General features: G+C 37.8%; 1 protein-coding gene across 1 annotated transcript; it reads right to left on the bottom strand.

Moving 5' to 3' along the window:
• Window positions 1-2,066: 2,066 nt before the first annotated feature.
• Window positions 2,067-14,432, bottom strand: LOC138740057 (teneurin-4-like). Its single transcript, XM_069892489.1, has 3 exons — window positions 14,207-14,432; window positions 5,177-5,446; window positions 2,067-2,137 (listed from the first exon to the last, which is right to left on the bottom strand). The coding sequence occupies exons 1-3, from the start codon at window positions 14,430-14,432 to the stop codon at window positions 2,067-2,069; spliced, it is 567 nt and encodes a 188-aa protein (XP_069748590.1).
• Between the last annotated feature and the right edge of the window lie 8,076 nt (window positions 14,433-22,508).

The following is a 22,508-nucleotide window of genomic DNA, read 5'->3' as shown; positions in this document are numbered from 1 at the left end:
TTCTAAGTGATATAAGAAGTAAAGAATTAGGCCTCAAACTGGATGGAGCACAAAAAAGATTTATTATGATAGCATTAGCTGTAGCAAAAAATGTATAATGTCAACTTGGAAATCAGAAGAGAGCCTGAGAGTACAGCAATGGTACATGGAAATGAATAAATGTATTCCATTGGAAAAAATAACATAATTAAAAAAATTAAAAATAAAGTCACATTATTTGAACAAATTTGGGAACCGTACATGGAACATAACAGAGAGGGCTTGCCTCGGACCGCCAACTTCTAAAATGATGAGAGGACAAAATGACTTGATCCAGTGTGCAAAAGTAGATGAAACTATTTTCTTGTTCATTTTCATCGTGTGGTGACGTTGTTTAATGGTTTTATTGTATTGTATATGTTGAACATTAAAATGGGTTTGGAGGGGGGTGGGAAGGGGGGAGGGAAGGTGGGGGGGGGAAAAGGGGGTGAAAATGCCTCTGTGTATATTTAAGAGGGAAATGTTTGTATGTATTTTGATTGATATGGTTCACAATGTGAAAATTTAAAAAAAAATCGCTCCCAACATAAAGTAATTTATATCAGCCTTCCTCCACCATATCTCAAAATTTACATTTTCCATCAACTTAAATCTACCTTCTGCTGACTTCAATTTTTTAAGATTCTTTTTGAAGCTGTACAGGTAAATATTTAGCATGTGCCACACCATTACTTCAAACATTGGACAGTATTCCTTATACTTGGCCAAATAATAATCAAAAGACGCTTTAACATAAAACACTATAGCACAATACAAGCCCTTCGGCCCTCAATGTTGTGTTGACATTGATATTCCTACCAAAAGGAAACAGAATCCTTCCTTGTAACCTTTTATTTTTCTTTCATTCATGTGCCTAATGTTTCAGTCTCTGCCCCCCTCCCCCACTGGAAAGGCATTCCAGGCACCCACAACTGATGTCTCCCCTAAACTTTCCTCACATCTCTCCCTGACACTGAATATTGTGCTCATCTACAGGGATGCCAACCAGATCCATACATGCATATTATCTACATCACAACAATTTATACAAGTATCCTGATACATTCCCATTTATCATATAACCATATACAGCACAGAACAGGCTAGTTTGGCCCTACTAGTCCATGCCGGACCAAATCCCCACCCTCCTAGTCCCACCTACCAGCACCTGGTCCATACCCCTCCAATCCTCTCCCCTCCATGTAATTATCCAGTCTTTCCTTAAATGTAAATAACGTCCTTGCTTCAACCACCCTTTGCGTGAAGAAATTTCCCCTCATGTTCCCCTTATAATTTTCCCCCTGCAATCTCAAACCATGGCCTCTGGTTTGATTTTTGAAATTCAGCACAAGTTAAAACACTGTGACAGAGAAAGAGTGAGAAAACAAGAAATACAGAGGTGAAGAGGGAGCTTCTGGTGGAGGTGGAGAGGTTTGCTTAACTAATTCACCACATTGTTTTTTTAATTTCAGATAATCCCAGGAATGAAGATTTTCTTAAGAAAATGATCACTGATCAGCATGAATTAATGTCAAAATTAATGTTTGCAATGGTGAAAAAGTAGGTTAGATTAGAGGGATATTAGGACTCAATAATTTTTTTTAAAAATTACCTACATTGCAATGTGAAATTTTTCCTCTATCCTTTCTTAGTATGCTCATGTAAAAGGGAAATGTGAAACCACAGCAGAGGTTAAAAAACAACTACAGAATTGTGAACATTGAAGGTGCTATCAATTTCATACTCCATCAAAAATTGAACTGAGTTCATGGAAAAATGCTTTCTCACTGGTTGTAAAAAAAACTACAACCTGTTTACCACAATCCTTCATGTCACCCATGAACACATCAGAACAATTATAGGGTTGACATTCCAGTTAGCAGAGAACAAACAACACTGATCCGTATCTTTGGCAAAATCAAATCTAACCCACCTTAAGCGATCCACCCAGTGGGAATTTGGCTATAAGACTGGTAGGATTCACTGAAGTAAGAACTTGCTTGTCACAAGGTCCTAACATTGTAAAAGAGGCTTTACGTGCAATGGTCTTAACTGGACCTCTCCGCAAAATGAAAGAAAATAAGAGCTGACAATGCTATGTCTCCAGCCATCGCCAGAACTATCAAAGACATAATCAATTCATACATTCAGAACATATGAGAGAAATACAAACATTTAGAATGCTTAAAGGTTGAAAAAAAGCTCCAAAATTCAGAAAACAAAGAAAAATTTAAACATATTAAAATCAGGCTTTTACAACCTTTGGATTACTTAGAAAAAAAATGGGAGAATACAAATAGGAACTCCTGTGACTTAGCACAGAATTTTTGTCCTAACAGCCTAAGTTTGTCCACTGTTCTGGAACTGCATGGCAAACCCAGCACAAATTTGTTTAAGTTGGCTTGCAGCAGACATTCTGTATTCACACAGTGAAAATCTCGAACCTTCACCTATCTGAGAGGATAATTTCAGTGAATGTTGATAATTCCACAGTCATTATTCTGCAAAATCTTAGCCATATTTTGTTCTGCACAAATGCACTTTCAAGAGAATGCGAATATACCCCAGAATGATATCTTGTATATGAAAATATCAGATTATGTTGTCCATTTTGCATTGGTCAGGTCATTGTTCAACATCAGATAAAAATGTATCCATGTTAATAGCACAGATTTTGCTGGTACATGCAGAATTTCCTGCACACTTACTTCACTGGGACACAGATACAGGAGTGAGCACTCAGGACATATACCATTATCTTACTGTTATTCATGCATAAGCCTGATTCAAGAGTGATAATAATTAGGGATAATGGACTGATCTTGACCTCATAAGACATGCCTCAATATATATGCATAATTTAGGTAGTGTTGCTGTTCTGCCAACAAGGTCATTGGCTCTAGCTGCTTTTTCCTTCCCATGCTGAGCACTGCGGTGCTCCCACTTTCAATGTGCATGAAATGCAATTGCCGCACAAGCCAAGATTTCAAATTCAGTCATTTTGGTAGTGGGCATAATTTTTACAACATTGAAATTAATTCACTTCTTTTCTATACAATTACTCCATTGTTTAATAGTGATTTAAACATTCCATGGCAATTACAGTTTTCTTTTGCCTGCAGGCAATGCAGTTTCCATTAAAAATTAATTGTCAGTGAAGATGCTCTCAGATGGTTGTGAATGGTCCAAGTGGGCTGAATCAGAATGTTGACTGCAAAAGCTCAGAGCATTGAGACTTGGCCACCTTTCCTCCTCTGTTTTCTCAGAACAAGTCCAAGTCAAAAGGATGCAGGTTTGAGTCTCACTCAAGAGGCTTATGATCAACATTTCATACTCCGGAACAGACTAACTGTTCGAGGAAGTCAGTAAAGGAGAGATGGGCAGATGGAACCTGATGGGGAAGGGGATCTGGTGCATGAAGGGTGTGGGTAGAATGTGGATGGAACAAGAAGGGGAAGAGGAGTGAAAATGGATATGAAGGACACAGGAAAGGGAATGGAGAGAGAAAACAAAGGGGGTAAAGGTTACCTGAAAACGCCAAGCTCAATGTTCATACCATTAGGTTGGCAACTTCCAGGCAGAATGTGAGATGTTCTTTCCAATCAAACTCAGTCCTCCCATTTTTGTTCCTAATCACCATTTTGGTCCATCTCCCCCTCCTGGTTCCATCCTCCTATTACCACACACTTTACCCACTCAGTGCCCTCTCCCACCTGGTTCCATCTGCCCATCTTGCCCTTAAATGGCTGCGGCAACAGCTTCTTAAAAGTAATGACATGTTCAACTGTAATTGTACATGGATGTATTTATCAATTTAAGTCTCTTTCAATCATAAAGGCATACAGCACAGAACAGGCCCTTGAGCCCAACTTTCCCATGCTGACTAAGATTACATTCTGGGCTCACCCCATTTGCCTGCATTTGTTCCATATTGTTCCGAACACTGCCTGTCCACATATTTATTCAAATGTCCTTTGAAGATCAAAAGGGTATCCAATTCTATTGTTTCCTCTGGTACTTCATTCCAGACTACTCTGAGTAAAAAAAACTTGCCTCTCAGGTCCCTCTTAAGTATCTCCTCTATCACTGATATCCTCTAGTTCCAGAATCATCAACCATGGGAAAGGATTTTGAGCATTCACTTCATCCATATCTGTCATGATTTTTTTAAAAGCAGCCTCAGCCTCCAGCACTCCAGGGACTTACTCAGCCTATAACTTAAACTCTCCAGCCCCAGCAATATCCCAATGAACCTCCTCTGCACCTCTTCCAATTTATTCTTTGATTTAACAAAATTTAGCCTCCATCTCTTGTCCTAGAAGTTCAGATAGCAGATGGATAACCCTTTGCTTTGCCTATGCCTTGTGCCTGCTATCTTGCACATTTCTTCATCAATGGCTTTAAAAAAGCAGATTTCTAGAGATATCACAATGACAGTCGACAGAAAAAAAAACACACACCGAGTCAGAATCAGAATTACAAGAGGAAAAATGTCTGGGGTATTGAATGAATTACAGGATGATCAAATACAAGGGCAGGTAGATTGATGATTTGTTTAAAAGCATTCATTGGAAAGACTGAATTCAGATTCAGAAGCTTTCTTGATGGTTGAACAACAAAGTTGTATTGGTATAAATGTAAGCAAAAAGGAGAAGCAGTGTATTTACATAATACTGATGGAGGGAACAAAATGGAAAGAGAAAGGACTGCCATGTCTTCAGTACAGAAAAACACTGGGAGATTGCATATAGTATTCAAATAGCCTATTGTTAAAAACTGCCTTAGAGCAATAAATTGCATGGGTCATTCACTCAAAGTTTTAGCACATGATGTACATTGGACAAATCTTGAAAACAGAGTAGAAAATTCTGTTGGTTTTTCTTCCAGGAGAGAGGACAGCAAAGGGACATTTTATTTTTATTGCAATCAACATCATATGTAAGGATTTTGGATGACATATTTGACATCACAGTACTTAGCAAATAAAAAACAAATTTGGAACCTAGTGCAGTGCCATGTTAAAGGAATAGTTTATAGGCCATAGCAAAACTAGTTTCCTATGTGATTTACTTGTCCAAGTCATCAAATACTAATGCAATTTGAAATAATCAACTACAAATCAAAAACAGGGAATAGAAATTTGTTTTTGGCTTCCTACCATTTTCTGTATTCTCTTGCTCTGTGTCGGTAAGAGTAAGTGCAGAATTTGCTCGACTTGATACACAGGAGCTGCGTGAAGACTTAATATTCCGCCCCCAAAGTTTCATGGCATTATCGGGAGATGTGACTCCATCTGTCTCTGTGTCAACGTCGGAGCCTGTGCTCAGGGAATATCCACGATGTGACAGACCCACTTCTGTATGATACCCAGCAGTGAACTGAGGTGTAGCTTCAGTAAGTCCCAACTCATGTAGAGAAAAATTTGTTCCTGAAACACAATATTTAATAAATTAGAAAATATTGCAATGTCTCCATACACACTTACATTTTTCTCAGTTAGATAATTAAAATTATTGTTTGGGAAAAGATCCTCACCTAACCCAAATACCAGAGATAACAGCATGAATTAAAAAAAAACCTATGGTGAATCTTTACACCATGAAACATAATTTGACATTTTCTACTGAAGGTAGGCAAAGGAACACAAAAGTGTAAACATTTGGCAATTATAGTTTGTAAAGGTTCAGTAACAATGATCAAATGGGAGAGATGTGTAGAGACAGGAGGTTAGATGTTAAAACCTCCAGTGAGGCAGTGTTGATAATTCACAAGTAGGATTCAATAGAATAAGAAGAGGTCAAAGTTGGAAGAAATTTTAGATATTGTGGTGGCCCGCCACCGCGGAGATTGAGCCGACACGCACAGTAGTCAACAGCAGCATAACACAGTGTAACACGTCCCTTAACATAGCGAACTGACGTGGTTGAAAGCTGGAGCAGTACAAGACCAGCAGCCTTAAAATGGCACTGGCCAAGTTGCCCAGCCTGCCCAGCTAACAGATCAATAACAGGCTGAGGAAGAAGGGTATTCGCATGCAAGAATGTTCTCACCCACTATTGTTATCCATGTAGCTGATGTCAGCCAATCAAACAGTGGGAACTCCAACAGTATAAAAGGAGCCTTTTTAGCCTCAATAAATCTCAGAGCTTAATCTCCAAGTGTGTGTGTTTCTTTATAGCAGTTAGCTATAATATAATGTTATACTGTATATACACACATTTATTTATGTGTGCACGCATATGTAGAGGTGCGTGCGTGTGTGTGTGTGTGTGTGTGTGTGTGTGTGTGTGTGTGTGTGTGTATATAAAATATAAAACTATACAATGCAGCACACAAAATTTCAACTTGTAGGATATTAAAGAGTAAAATGAAATGTGTTACCATATTGCTAAAGCAAAGAATGAAAATATAATAGGTTTCTTACGTACAGTTCATATCCAACAATCACCAGATTTTCTTGTCAAAATAGTTTGTCAATATATCAAAGCTTGTGAATAATGCCTCGTTTACAAACTTCAGTGCATTTAAAAAAGTTTGATTTACAAGGAGATCTTCAAAGCCTGCCTTGGTTTAAAGGGTCTGGAAAATACCACCATAAAATGCAACCTCAGAGTGGAGTCATGCGGCAGAAAAGAGGGTGCATCAAAAAAATCAGGTTGGCAATCAATTCTGGTCACATTACATTTCAACAGTTGGGAAGTGCAAATAAAGGAGAGAACAAATATACCTATGACCATCAACACATTTTAAAAAAGATATCAACAGTAGGCTGATCAGACACAGAAACATTAAGCGAGATTAGAAAGCAGGGCTGAGAAATGGAACAACAGCATTCTTATTGAAAAATACCAAGAGGCAAGAATTGGGGGAAAAAAAAGTTTGGTTAAAGCAGCAAAGAATTAAAGAGATTTGTTTAGATCTCAAAGTACAGTACTTGTACAACTAAAGTTGATTCTTTCAATGCCTTAAAGTAGCTGTTGGCATGTCGTCTTAGATTGAAAATGGTGCAGGACCTGAAGCTCAGAGGAGAGAAAGTGATTTGTCTGTCACCCAAGACAAGATGGCACAGTTTTGAAGCAACTTCCCTGGGAAACTATCTATGAATTGAACAGCACTATGATAAAAATAAACTTTGCACTTGACCACAACTCCATATTGATCAAATTACATTTGAGACCATGTTCCATTGATAGGCTAATGGTTAAAGAGAAAAGGCTCAGGACACCAATGAGAGTTATTTGATAAAAGGTTCTTTCACCAATGGTTTCTGGGATACCTTTGAACACAATTTGGATGGAAACATCAAAATAAAATGTGCCAGAGATTATATGAGAGTGAATGTCATGTCAATGAACTAAGAGAGTTAAAGATATAGAGGAGAAAGCAATCTACTGGAGGAACTCAGCAGGTCAGGCAGCATCTGTGGAGGGAAAGAGCTAGTCGAGGTTTTGGGTTGAAATCCTGCAGTACTGTAAACATTTGTGCTTGCCATGCTGAGTTCTTCCAACAATGAACAAAATGAAGCTGTAGGAACTCACTAGGTTAGGCAGTATCCATGAATAGAATGTGTCTATCCATGGATGCAACCTGGCCATCAGATTCTTCCAACTTCTCTTCGTCCAGTTCAAGATCCAGCATCTGCAATTTTTGTGTTTCTCTGGAATTTCTTTTTTTTTTGCTCCAGATTCCAGCATCTGCGCTCCCTTGTGCCTCTGAGTCAAAGATATGCATCAATTAAATCTTTCATGGCTTGTAATGCAAAATTCTGCAATTTGCCCACAGATTATGAAATTTGATTCAATTGAAGTCCATGCAGCTGTATAACTGAAGCATGGTAGAATGAGGAAACAAGCTGCAATTTACTAAATTGCCATATTTTAAAATTTCCAAATCAAATCCATAAACATTAGGTCACATTTCAGTGAAGCATGCTTGCTCTGTTAGTTAAATTTACAATTGCACAATTAAGAATTAAAACACTTTTTACATCAAAGCTGCTGAATATCTGAAATATTGGCACCTAGATTCATTCCTAGGACGAGACTGAAAAATGGGACGAGCAAGCCATCTCATTAACAAATTGGATAGAAGAACTAAAAACAAATAGAGAATAGGCAGCAATTAAAATAGTTAAATTAGGTGCAACAAGGGAAATAAAATGTGGGAAAATATGACAGGATTGCGAGAGAAAATAGGAAACAAATAGGAATTTTGAACTAGCTCTCACAACAGATCAGTAGCAATGAGACAACACGTTTTGAACTGTTCCTTCAAGGCAACAAAATTTAAATGATGATGGGTATGGATTGAATAAATGGAAGCAGGCTTAGAGTTAACAACTTGAGGTTAAGGGTGAAAGGGGATAGATTTAAAGCGAAAATCAGGGTGAACATTTTCACGCAGAGTGGTAGGAGTGTGGAAGGAGCTGCCAGGTGAATTGATAAATCCAGACTCATTGTTGACAGTGTGGACAAGATGGGAAAGGTTTGGAAGCATATGGTCCAGGGGCAGAATTTTAGTTCAGCACAGATGAGGAGGATTGAAAGTCTTGTTTCTGTTCAGTGGTGTTCTATGGTCCTATGACTACAATTAACAGTTACCATGTCAATAAGGTGTGCTGAGAGTTCTGACAACAAAGTGGTCCAGCGAGTAGAGCCACTGACTACCAGAGCCAGTGATCCGGGTTCAATGTTGTTTGTGTGAGGTATGCCCATTCTTACTGTGACTGCGTTTTCTCTCTGGTTTTCTCAGACATCTCAAAAGCATGTGGGTTGATAAGATCAACTGACATCTAGTTTGTCAGTGAGTAGCAGAATCTGGAGGGAGTTGATGAGTGAGGCGAAGAAAAAAAAAAGGATTATTGTCGGATTGATGCAAATTGGTGGTTGATGGTCACCATAGACTCAGACCAAAGGGCCTAATAGAATATCTATTCAGAACTCTAAAATTATGCAGTGTTTTTCTTGACAGACTATTGATGAGCAAATGCAAAAAATATCAGAAAACCACAGATGGGCATGATACCAATTTCACAAAACTAATTGCAGAGCAGCAAGGATCAGCCAGCAATGTGACAATCCTCATTTCAGTGTCTCTCTTCCTTCGGCTGTTTCACATTAATTACAGTATACATCTCTCAAATAATGATTTTTTTCAGAGATATCAGTTTGAACATTGCAGCAAAAATTTTAGTAGCTCTCTGTAGTCTTCAATCTGTTATTAACATATGCAGGAACAGATAAGATAGTTTCTTCTTATCACTGGAGATTTAATTCTTTGTTGTTGAAAAATGATGAGTTTTGTAAATTTATTAATGAACAAATTCAACATTTTTATTGACATTTTTGAATATTAAGTTTGTATTGTGGGATGCTTTAAAAGCTTTCTTAAGGGGTCAAATAATTAGTTTTACATTTAAGTTGAAAAAACAATACTTAGTGGAAGTAGATAAGTTGGAAAAAGACATTAGTGTTTTGAAAAAAAGAGTTATAGAAGGGTAAATTAAGTAAGGAGAAAAAAAGCTAATCTGGATTCTATGAAATTAAAATATAATGCATTACAAACTTATAGGGTTGAACGTTTATTACAAAGATCGAAACAGAAATATTATGAGTTAGGGGAAAAAGCGCATAAAGTTTTGGTATTGCAATTAAAATCTGAACAAATGTCTAGAATCGTAAAGGCAGTTAAGAAAAATTCTAAAGCTTCTTATAGACCTAAAAGATATTAATGAACAGTTTAAAGAATTTTATAAAAAATTATATACTTCTGAAATGTGACAAGATGATGATAAAATAGAGGTTTTTTTAAAAAAATAGATTGCAGGTACCCATATTGAATGATTGGACTAGGGAACAATTGGAGAAACCAACTGATTTGAAAGAGATTAAGTCCATTTTGAATTCAATGCCGACTGGTAAATCTCCAGAAGAAGATGGGTTTACTGTGGAATTTTTAAAAGAAATTTCAAAATTTATTGCTTTCAGCATTTGGTGAAGTTGTACAACAAGTTTTGAAAGCACAATCTGTACTGGAATAGTTTTCACAAGCTATTATTATGGTGATTCTTAAAAAAAGATAAAGATCCTTTGAATCTTGGATCTTATACACCAATTTTGTTATTGAATGTTGATTATAAACTTTGGACTACGATTTTGGCTAATAGGCTGGCACAGTACTTAACAAAGTTGATTCATATAGATCAGACAGGTTTTATTAAGGAGAGATATTCCGCAGATAATGTATTTAAGTTAATTAGTCGAAAGATATCATACTTCTAACACCAGCAAAATAATTCTCCAGTAAAAATATAGTCATGTCAATCTTGCATCAGTTCAGTTTATTATATTCCAACTGTCCTAATAAATGCAGACCTCAATATTAATATACATTTCAAGAAGAATAGAGAGAGAATATTTTTGAACAGAGATAAATGTGTTTGTTAAAGAAAAGGAACAAAAATAAATCTTTCAATCTTTCTCACATTCTTCATCTCCCTGTCTCCTAAATTAGCTGTGACAGATATGGTCCCTTGGATAAAATAAATATTAGCTGGCTACAAACAAAGCCTTCTTCAAGATGGACACTGAATATAAACCATGAGAAGATACAGAGCTGGTTAATGCAAGGCACCAAATATTTATATTCTGCAAAGGCTCCAAAAAAAGAAACCGCCACTTAATGATTTGTCTACAGTGCCGTGTCCTTTTGAACAAATGGATCAGGTTAAATATGCTGACATGCTGAAACATCAAATTTCATTTTGTTTTAGCATGCTCTGCGAGCATGAGCAGACATAGTCTTCAGTTTAGCAGTTACCTCAGGGAAGTATTTCTCATGAATTATGAAGAAAAAGGACTGCCACAAACAACTGGATATCAAACTTATTTACTATAAATGCTGTGAGATAAAATGATTTTGTATTCTGAGTCCCATGAGCCCTTTATGAAAGGGCATAACTCAACAAGAGGAACCAATAAATCATTAGGATTTTTTTTAATGGAGCAGACTAATCAGTTTTGCTTGATATAATTTAAATTTTCTATAAAACTGAAAAATAACATTAGTATTTGTGGTCACCGTAGAATACATGGTGCTCAGGTTCAGTTTGAAAGCTTTACAAGTTATTAGCCTCCTGGAATGTTCTTGAGTTGAAAATCTATGGCTTTAGAACTATTAAAAGGTAAACAGAATTTCATTAAGAGGGCACTGAATATGAAAGAGTTATGATGAATCTGTTTTCACATTTGTTCAACAATAATTAAGTGTATAGTGTGCGATTCAGGGCATTTCATTATGGAAATTATAAAAATCCATTTAGAACATATAATGCATATTGATTAGGTCTATGCAGGGAAAAAATGTCCTTGGAAAATTGAAGAGAAAAACTGTATGAATGATTCAGAGCATAATAAATCTTGTGATTCCTTCTGACCAAGAGTCAATACCATTCCTCATCATGGAAAGAAACAGGTTCAATGTCCTCCTGCAGTCCTGAAATTTGTATTTTTTTTAATTGAAGTGGAAACTTTTCAGTTAAACTATTCTCATATTACTATGAAGGCACATTTTTGTTTTGTCACCACTAATTATTCTCCAGCAACTCTGAGTAAAGATGCAAAATGCTGCAAGCCAGAAGTCATTCATGACATGACAGCAAAGTCAGCTAAAGGAGCAGAATGATCCTCTTCAGTTTTTAAGCCCATTGATAAACTGATGATTTAAAATCTAGATCAATTTTTGCATTAAATTTTGCAAGCATTGTTCATTTTCTGCAATCTTTTCCTTCCATCCAAAGTTCTTCCTCTGGGGAGAATCCAAGACTTGGAATTATATGATAGGTTCATATGTTGAGACAGGACTGTTTTCCACCACAGCTATGAATCTAATTTAATTTATCAGGGGGCTTGAAATTCAGATACATTGTTCTGATTGATGTTTGAATGTCTCCAGATATTGCTTTGTTGGTTTATTGTTTGAATAAAAGTTTAATTCAATTTTATTTAGTGTCTTTTACTGAATTTCAAACAGATTTCAAATTACTCTTTTTTTCAAAAAATAAATCTGTGTGAATGAAAACAGCTTTGTTTAAAGTTGTTTAAATTGGAGGTTTTAAAATGGTTCTAATATTTGACAATATTCTGTTACTGGCCTGCATCAAAATGACACATTTAAATAAATGTACTCCTCCATGTAACCAGAATGGAAAATCAAAATAGAACATTTATGGTCATGGATACAATCTATAATATGTACTAAATTTAAGATTGGTGTATATACCTCCTTCTCTTTTCCATCATGTTTTCTTATGATAAATCTTACCTCACATATGCTCTGTTAGCTCTACCATTTCTTTCATGAGAACACAGGCCAGGTTCAGGCCTATCAGGCCCTCAAACCTTCCATTAAATATGTCCTTCATTCCAATGTGTTTGCTCCCTATCTTTTTACAGCATTAGATAGCAAAGGATTTTCAACATTAACCATAATATTATGAGTTGAGTTCAAATCATTAGTTCTTGTGGAACTTCCACAATCTTCCACATTCCTCTGACATGAGATTATTTTTTTTTCTTCTGAGAGCTTATTTCTGAAGTCCAGTATGCTAAAGTTTCTCACCAATGAAATATTTCCATATTTCCCGTGATTTCCTATCAATATTGTTAAATCCTCAATTAATTGATGGTTCAACTTTCTATATACCAGGGAATGGAAGTGTAGATTATTTTCAGATGAATTTGCATTATATTGGACAGCACGGTTAGAGTAGTTGGGCAGCAATGGTCAGTGTAGTGGCTAGAGCGATGCTATTACAGCACCAGCAATCTGAGTTCGAATCCAGTTTGGACGTTCTTCCTCTATCTGTGTGGGTTTCATATGGGTGCTCCGGTTTCATTCCACCCTTCAAAATGTACTGGTGTTTGTAGATCAATTGGGTATGCTTGGATGACACAGCCCTGTGGGCCAGAGGGGCCTGTTACTCTTTTACATTTTAAAAAATATTAATTTCCTTCCAAGATCAATAAATATATCCTTCCAAAGGAAATATGCTCAGAACTGTCAATGGTACTCCAAATATTGTTTAACTCGAGCTTTGAATAGATGTAGAAAAAAAAGTTCCTTCACTTTCAAATTTGACCTACCTAATAATATGGACATCGCTTCAGATTATTGACCTGAACTACCTCAAATGCGTGATCTTTCCACACATGTTATTATTCCTCGCTTTTTGCCATTAAAAAATACTTGCTGGATCCACTTTTATCCACAATGGATGACCTCATAATTACCTGTCTTGAAATCCATCTGTGACAGATTTACCCATTCATTCAATCCATCAATGTCTCTTTTCAATTTTATGCTCCAATCCACACTACTGACTATGCTACCAATCTTTGTGTCAAAGGCAAACTTAGATATAGGGTCTTTTATCACATGGCCATTAATAAATATTTTCATTTGAAGTATTACCTCCATCTATTTTTAAAGATCCCATACAACCTCTGACTGTACTTTTTCTTATAACATCTCTGCAAAAATCTATATTAATCTTGATATGCCCCTTGAATTTTGTACTCGAGTACCATTTTTCAGTCTTGCCTCTCTTACACTACTAAAACATCCTGAATTCTTGATCTCTCCCTGATCATCTCATCAAATTACTCATAATCAATCTTAACATACAAATTTAATTCTGCGTCTTTTCTGCATACTCTTTGCTCCCAGTCCTGTTGTGTCCTTGCACTGCATTGTTTTCAGACCTTCTTTTGCTCCAGTTTCCATTCATTTTCTTCCACCAATGGGGACTGATCTTGCAGTCAATGTGCATCTATCCTCTGATATTTTCTTCTTTCCATTTAAACCTCTTTTACACATTTTTACCCTTTTGTCCTACTTGGAATCTTTTCACCTCTGTAAATTAGTCAGGAATGCAGAGAAATTGCTTGTTCATATAATGGATACATGATGATCAAAATGAAAGAGATCTTCTGATTATGGTGTATCTACCATGTAATTTTCATCTGAGAGACCCAGAGATGCAGAGGAATATCTCCTTCCAGTACAAATTATAAATATATTTTATACATTTTCTTGATTCTTGTAATTGGCATTGTTCCTCTGAACTGGTTGGTTTCAATTTTTATACTTGCACTTTGCAATAAACATAATTGTAAAAAGGTCAAAATACCTGGTCTGCAATATTCATCCGATTCCTGGTGAATTACTTCTTTGACACGGCTACTATAGACCAACCTCGGCTCCTGATCATAGGCTTTGAGCGTTTCACTGGAGCTGTAGGATTTGTGAGGCATTTTGACATCTTCGCTTTCCACTGAAGAACTGGTGTAGCGTCGCTCTTTCTCATGTCTGCTTTTAGTTAAAGACCGGTAGGGTTTCCGTTCTTTTATATCCATAGTTTGCTCGAGTAACTTCTCAACATCAATAATTAGCTGCAAGGGATAATCTGCAAGGAAGATTAAAACAGATTGTGTCAATACTCATCCAGGTTATAATTGAAGAAAATATTGCATCTCTTTACAAATCGGGTTTACTTGTTCACATTCTATCAATGCAGATAAATTTATCACTGGAAAACTCTTCAGTGGAGCCCCAGAGAAATATTTCATCAACCTGAAAATGTGCTGGATGTGTCCACTTTTGTTAGGTGTGACAATTCTCATGAAGCACACAAAAGACTTATTGATAGTGATGTGAGCTTTCTGCAGTCTAAAATACAGCAAGCATTTTTATATTTCTGTTCTGTTTTTGCTGGGGACTACTTTACAGAGGCCAGTTAGTCCATAATCAGTCTAGGGAAATACCCTCAAGATTTGGGGGAGTGGATCTGGGATGGTGCTGAAGGGGAACTGCTTTTCCCAGAGAGTAGAGTGTGGAATTTTCAGCTTGAGGAAGCAGTAGAAACTGCCTCATTAAGTATATTTAAAGCACCATTAGATAGATTTGTGCATAGTAGGAGCATTAAGGGCTATGGATAGAAAGCAGTTAAGTGGAGTCGAGTCCATGGCCTGATCAGCCATGATCTTACTGAATAGCAGAGCAGACTTGATGGGCCAGATGGCCTACTCCTTCTGCCATCTCTTATGATCTTACAGACAGACAACTTGCATGACAGTGTTCCTATGGCAGATGTGGACAGTGTTCAGATTTATCATCTCGGTGGATGAAATGATTTACAAGATATTCTGGGAAGGAACTCATGAATATTATTGTTATGGAACCAGCCACTTGATTTATACTGACATGGTTAATTCTTAATGACCTGCAGAAGCAGTTGTTAATGTGGATTCTTGCAATATACATGTGAAATAACTTCACCCCTGTCAACTATATGATCAATGTGTGGCTAAGGAAGGATATGTCACATCTGTGAAGCATTCCCAAAATGTTTGTTCCTTCAGAATTTAATTCAACAAGCAGAATAGGGCTAAGTTTAAGAGTAGCTCACTTTATATTCAGAGGTTCCACAATGAAAGACTTCAATGAGGGCCAAAATCTCTTCAATATTCAGGTAATATTTGGAAAAAAAAAGTGGACTTTTTTCCAGCAATATTTCTTCCCTCGTGTTATATTTATTATATCAGGTTAAATGCCAAAGTAATGATATTAAAAGTCACAATTTGACCCCAGCTTGCATAAATTTCATTCTATTGACTGAGAAATTCACAGAACTTCCATGCCCGTGTGTCTTTGGGGAGTGCACGAGTGTGCACATATGACAGGGTACAAATATCTCTGCATGTGAATATGTTTGTCTGTGTATGTATGTGCATATGTGTTGTGTTTGTTACCAGTCGATGGGGAGGATGAGCCACCATCGTATAGATGGAGCATGGCAACACATTGGTTTCAAGAACTCAAAGCCGATCACACAGTTTAGATAAAACTATGATTTCAAAGATTATCAGAGATAATAGATGATATTTGTAAGTTGCAGACAACGTAAAAGCAAAAACAATGTGAAGTCAGCCAAAGGAAAATAAATGAGAACCCTGATTGCAAATTAATGCAAATATCTTTTTAAAAATCATTCTGTGTTATCTATTAGTTGTGTATTTACTGTTGCTAATAGAGATATGTAAAATTTCAAAGCTATAGATATCTATATCTGCACAATACTGATTAAATTTACTGATGTTTTAGTTTGATTTTGAAAGACATACACTATTAATTTTGTTGGGGAAGTTCATTTAATTGAAAATCCTTCTCCAGTTTTCCTGATTTCATATTATTTGTTCAAGACTCAGATAATAAAACCCCCACATGAATACTGGCACCTAGCTGGATGGATTAATGTTACTCACAACCCACTGGGACTGGTGTCTACCATTATATTCCCAGTCATTTAGCATACAAGTGTCTCACACAATGTCATCTTGCGCATTAGTCTCAGAAGCACGGATTCTGACCAGAACACTCCTAAGTTTAGCTTCACACCCTGTCACCTCCCACATCTCCTGTTTCTTGGCAGTTCCAACTTACCTTTCACACTATAAATCCTGATGCAGGGTCTTGAACCAGAACATTGACTGAGCATTTCTCCCCATGGATGCTGCCTGACCTGCTGAGTTCTTCCAGCTTCTCATTGGTTATCCCATTGTTTATTTTATGAAGATGAGACTACTTTAATCCTTTACAACGAACAAAGGAGACTCCCGAAAACAATAGAGATCCATCAGAATAATGCTGTTGTTGCAAATCCAAAAGGATTATGGTCTGGAAAAGGACTAATATCAAGGAAAACTTTCTTCCATATCCTGATCACATATTCAAAGGTGCGGAGGTCAATTTTCTTCAGAAACGTTGCCAGAACTTCCATGCCTGTGTGTCTTTGGGGAGTGCACGAGTGTGCACATATGACAGGGTACAAATATCTCTGCATGTGAATATGTTTGTCTGTATATGTATGTGCATGTGTTGTGTTTGTTACCAGTCGATGGGGAGGATGAGCCACCATCGTATGGAGGGGGCATGGCAACACATTGGTTTCAAGAACTCAAAGCCTATTGGCCCGTGGGCACAATTCTGAGTTCCAATCATGACACATTAGCAGCTTCAGTTCAAAAGAGTTCCACCATCCTGAAAACTGGAGCAGGGAAGCAGTCCAACCAACTATTTATGTGGTACTGGAGTCACAATGCGATTTGAGTCTTAACCGTGTCAAGAGCCATAACTCACCCTTAAATGGCATCACCTTAAATGGAAAAGAAATGGGAAAACTTGGGAGAAGTGAGTACAATGCTGATCCATCCAAGAAATCTTCATTAAAATCTAATGTATTTGTTTCTTGGAGACTCACCATTGGAAATTTAACATAAAAATTGAGGCCTCTGCCCCATTTTACACTACACGTCCAAACTCTACAGATGGACATAGCTGAATGATTATAACTGCCCAGCATTTTGCAACTAGAAATGTACATAAAGGTTTAGAAATGCATATACTGCTGAGAGAAAGAATATGACCAAGTACATGAAAATATTTTTCTTCACAATTAATATAATTCTATAATAATTCCATTGATTTAGAGCATAGAACATTAAAGCACAGTGCAGGCCCTTCAGCCAACCTATGTAAGCCTACTCCACACAATTTAATTTTTCCCTACCTCACGCCCATACCCTTTATTTTTCTTACACTCATGTAACTATCAAAGGGTCTTTTGAATGTCCCTATTTTACCTGCTTTCACTACCACCCCTGACTTCTGGATCAAATTGTCCAATGCTGGAAATTCAACTGAATATGCGTAACATACTGTACAGCCCCAGCATAAGGAAAGCCCAGAACCCTTTTCACTGACACAGAGAGCATCTGAAACAGTGAACTTGGATGTCTTGGGAAAATGGAAAAAAAAAATCTCCATCAGATTGTGAGCCTGCAATAAACGCCAACCTCAATTTATTCATCTGCAAATGATGAAACTGGGCTGAACCAATTCCTCTTCACTGTTGACACATTTGCCTCTCGTTGAAGTATAGTCCATTTGTTACCCAGTTTCCTGGTCCATAAGCTGGTCCACTTTATAGATTGTAACAGCAGGAAACTATATTTGAAAAAAATCAGTAGCACATGATATATAAAGTACATTTTTTCTATTTATACTCTCAAATACTTTTCTTCAGTTCAGCCTTTTAGATTTAAGTGAACTCACATAACCAATGGTCTGGGTTGTGCCTTTCCTGCTTAATATCCCTGGTAATTCATGGAACATGGCCTTTATACCCATCCTCATAAATCTCAACTTTAATAGGGAGAATAATAAACAGTGTGGATGACAGTTGAAGCATTGATTAATTAATTGGCTACACCTCCCGATGAAGGCATAATCTGAGAGATGCATTATAACTCTTCTAATGGTTTCTTCCCCTCAAGGTAAAGAGGTTGAAATAAGAAATAATGTGAATTGCAAAACTTCATGCAGCTCCTGGTGCTCCAGAGAACATAGATATTGACTGCAAAGGAATCTGATACTTAACTCACATTTCAAATGGTACACATGGAGATATCACTTCAGCCAACAAACTTCTTCATTTTGTTCTTCTGAACAAATTACAAAATCATAAATTTAGCACTGAAGGGATCCAGAGAGAAAAAAAAACCAAATGATGCAGCAGAGAAAAGCATGCAGGAAATTGTGTCAAAGTACGTAGGCCACAACCACTGCAATTGTCAATGAAGTTGTGTGTAGCCTCATCAGGATTTTGAGTTAAAGAAGTTCCTTCTTGCTTTTACAGATGGTGTGACTTCAAGTTAGGTCTGCTTATTGGACAAAGGAGGAAGTATTGGTAAACAGACTGCTAGCAGTTTGGCTAAAGAGGGGAATTCTGAGAGGAAATGTACGAGATGGCTTAATCTGAAAGTTTTTCCATATTATTCAACCCCCAAGTCTCTCATTGTATTGAGTTTCAGGGAGGAAAAGACCATTAAACTTTATACATTGCGCTCCTGAAATGGAAAATGCTTGAAACATCATGCAGCCAACCACTGTGTATGTGGCTTTGGAGATTGCAGGTTTCTCCTTGGTTCAGGGTGACACTAACTGCATTCACACCTTTCTAGGCACCTAATGGCAATTTAGAGATAGATCTCAACCATAAAGATTCCACTTACTTATTATCCAGCTTGCATTTTACTGTACACTGCATCGTGCAGGTCAATGCCTGTTATTTTGGTAGTAGTCTTACTGGCTTTGTTCTGTCACTGTCCACAATGCCATCTACACTCCCATCATTGTAACAAACCAAAAAGTAACTGCTGGGTAACAAATGCTACCTGACGGCAGACCAGTTGTTGACCCCTCTACATTTTACATTCAAACGATGTAGCCACAGCCATCCACTACCACTTAGCTGCCATTGCCTCCGCTTCCTTGAAAAGTAATGTGTCAGCGTATCTGAGTGTCATGCAGTAATTTTGGATCATTTGGAATTGTGCCTGAGTGTCACGCAATCAGTAATGGCTGAAAAGCTGGCAGCATGCCGAAGCTGTAAAATGTGAATATAAATCTTGTCACAGTGTTAAATGTCTGAGCATGCAGCGAGCATTCGAAAGCATGTTTCAAGCTGTGAAAGACACAGAACTTGGTTGGTGAATCTCGATATACTTTGATTCATACTAAACATATAAGCTCTGGTATTCTTAATGAGCTTCAATGGGTGAGTCACAACATCCATGGACAGATGCTAGTGCTCAAATACAATCTCTGCCGTGAAAAGAGAATTGCACGAGACGAAGATAGAGGTTCTCAAGGTCTGTTTGGAGAAAATGCACCATCCTCAGTGATTAATATGAATTCCTGGGCTGTGACTGCTAAAGCAGAGAAAATCTATGTGGAGAGGCACTGAACTCTCAGGTCTGAATGATAAAAGGAATGCAGACCTTCTACAAGCAGTGGAACTATTGTGCATTGCCCTAAACTATTCACGTACCTTCCAAGACAAGCACCTGTGTCCCACTTATGACAAAGTTTGGAGAACCCAAATCAAAATCTTCAGCCAGCTAAAAAACCCCAGAACTGGAGTGGAAGCAAGTCATCCTTGAGCCCAATGGCCTTCTCTACAAAGAGGAGGCAGGTAGTAAGCTAAAGGGGAGCAGTCCATTGAACAATGAAAGAGTTTAGGACTATATTTGATGGAATACAGTATTTGACTCTACATCACCCTTGACCATAGAGTTTTATATCATGGAACTTTGACCCAATTCATCCAGTCTGACCAAGTTATCCACCTGAGCATGCCTTCAGTACCATTTGACCTGTATCCAGCTAAACTTTTCCTATTCATGAACCTGTCTCAATATCAAGATCAAGATTTAATTATCATAGAAATAAAGCAGTGTCATATTACATGTAATTTCTTTTTGCCTGCCGCAAGGCAGATAGATTCACCATCAGGAATTACCTAAGCATCTCTTACAGTCAGAGAGAGAGAGAAGAAAAAGAGAGTCCCCCCCAGAGTTACCAAGTGTCCGTAGATACACCTCGGCACTTCTGTAGCCCCTGCAGCCAGTTCAGACCATTGGCAAGCTGAACTCCAGATCTGAACCTACAACACAGTCAGGAACCCACCAGCATCCTCAGCACCTCCTCACATCCCGGTCCCAATACCTGGTACCCCTCCATCCAGTTCGAGCCAGTCTCCAGCAGTCCACAACCTGGTGTGAGTCTCCCGACAGTAGTCTCCACCAGCCAAGAGCTTCTGCAGGTTCCTCGCCTCAAGTCACCAGCAGTCTGCTGCATGCACTGGTCCCTCAGCCGCAGAGCCTCCTCACTGGTCCTCTGCAGTGGTCTTCATCCCTTTGGGTCATCTCCTTGCTTCTTCTTTTCAGACAGGGATGATTTTTCCATCCTCTGGTACCCTGCTCTAGTCCTCCACTTCCTCAGAGTCTGGAGCCCCTTGTGGCTGCTGCCGAGTAATAGGTGGTGCCATGGGTGCAGAATTTCTAATAAAACCACTGTTGGTTCCCCCAAAAGGCTGTTCAAAGCCTATGCAGAGCCGACAGCAGTCGACTGGGCAGCTGGATCCCGTGAAAGTGCTGTGTCTCCGCTCCATCACCCCCCAGAGGTCTGCACTAGCAGCAGTGCTGCTGCTACTCTATAAAATAACTTTTTATTACAAAACACAACAGCTCCATCCCCCCCACCCCCCCACAAAATACAAACACCATCAGGGGTTAAAAAAAGTCTTTATTGGGGATGTCCTTTATCCCGACATCTAAAATCCAGAAAGCTCCAAAATCCAGCAAGAGGGGAGAGAAATGGCAGGGCGGGTCGGGCGGGCAAGGAGGAGACCAGCAGCGCGAGTCGGGCGGGCAAGGGGGAGAGACCGGCAGCATGACTAGAAGGGGGTGGGGCTGGATACCACAGGACAATTTGGGTGGGCTTAAATCTGACTTTCCAAAATCTGGAAAATCCAAAATTCGGAACACACTGTCCCCCAAGGGTTCCGGATAAAGGATTGCGTACATGTAGTAACACAATTTTTTTTATTTGGGCCCCTATATGATCCAATGTGGTAGCCATATTTTTTTATAAATACGTCATATTTGTTCTTTAGATTAAATGTGATTTTTTTTCCATAGTTATTCAACTGTTCCTCTCTCTTCCATTGTGCTATCTGTAGAGGGGAGTCAGATTTCCAAGTAATTGCAATACATGTCTTAGCCACAGCTAAAGCTATTTTAACAAATGAAATTTGGAATTTAGTTAGTTTATTACTTATTTCAATAAAGTTGCTCAAAAGATAAAGCTCTGGGTTATTCATGAAGGCCAGCCCTGTTCTCCTTGTTAGTATTTTAGTAATGCTTTTTCAAAAAGGCCTCACTTTCACACATGACCATATAGCAGGTAGAAACGTTCCTATTTCTATTCCACCTCTAAAATACATCTCTGGTATTTCTGATTTTGATTTATGTAATTTCTGTGGTGTGAAGTATAATTGGTGTAGAAAATTATAACTAATCCGTATTTTGCATTTATAATTGTTGCATTTCTATCCAAACCACCATCTTTCGATAATTGTAACTCTTAAATCCAATTCCCATCTCTTTCTTGATCTCTGTAACCTGGTTTTGCACCTTCATTTTGGAGCAAAACGTACATCTAAGATATAAATTTAGATGCGTTCCCCAGCCAAATTGTTCATTCCATCTCACCAACTTCAGGTGGGGCCAAGTTTGGTCCCCATCTTTCTCTTGAGATCTTAACTGGAGAAAGCAGAAGAATGTCCCATTAGCTACTCCACACTTATTTCTTAATTGATCAAAAGACATATGAGATCCTTCTATATTACAATCATCAACATATCTCATTCCTTTATTATACCATGAATTCAATATTTTGTTACCCAGATTCATAGACCGTAGTAGATTTTTACATTTTGGTGTCCTCCGTTATATACCTGCATTTTCCCCCCGATACATTCATTTCTTGCCATATTCTAATCTTGTGTATTAATATGGGATGGTCCATAT

Source organism: Narcine bancroftii, chromosome 7 (genome assembly GCF_036971445.1).
Source record: "Narcine bancroftii isolate sNarBan1 chromosome 7, sNarBan1.hap1, whole genome shotgun sequence".
NCBI classification, from domain to species: domain Eukaryota; kingdom Metazoa; phylum Chordata; class Chondrichthyes; order Torpediniformes; family Narcinidae; genus Narcine; species Narcine bancroftii.
Note: the sequence above shows the minus strand (reverse complement) of the source record. Positions and strands in the feature narration are given on the sequence as shown.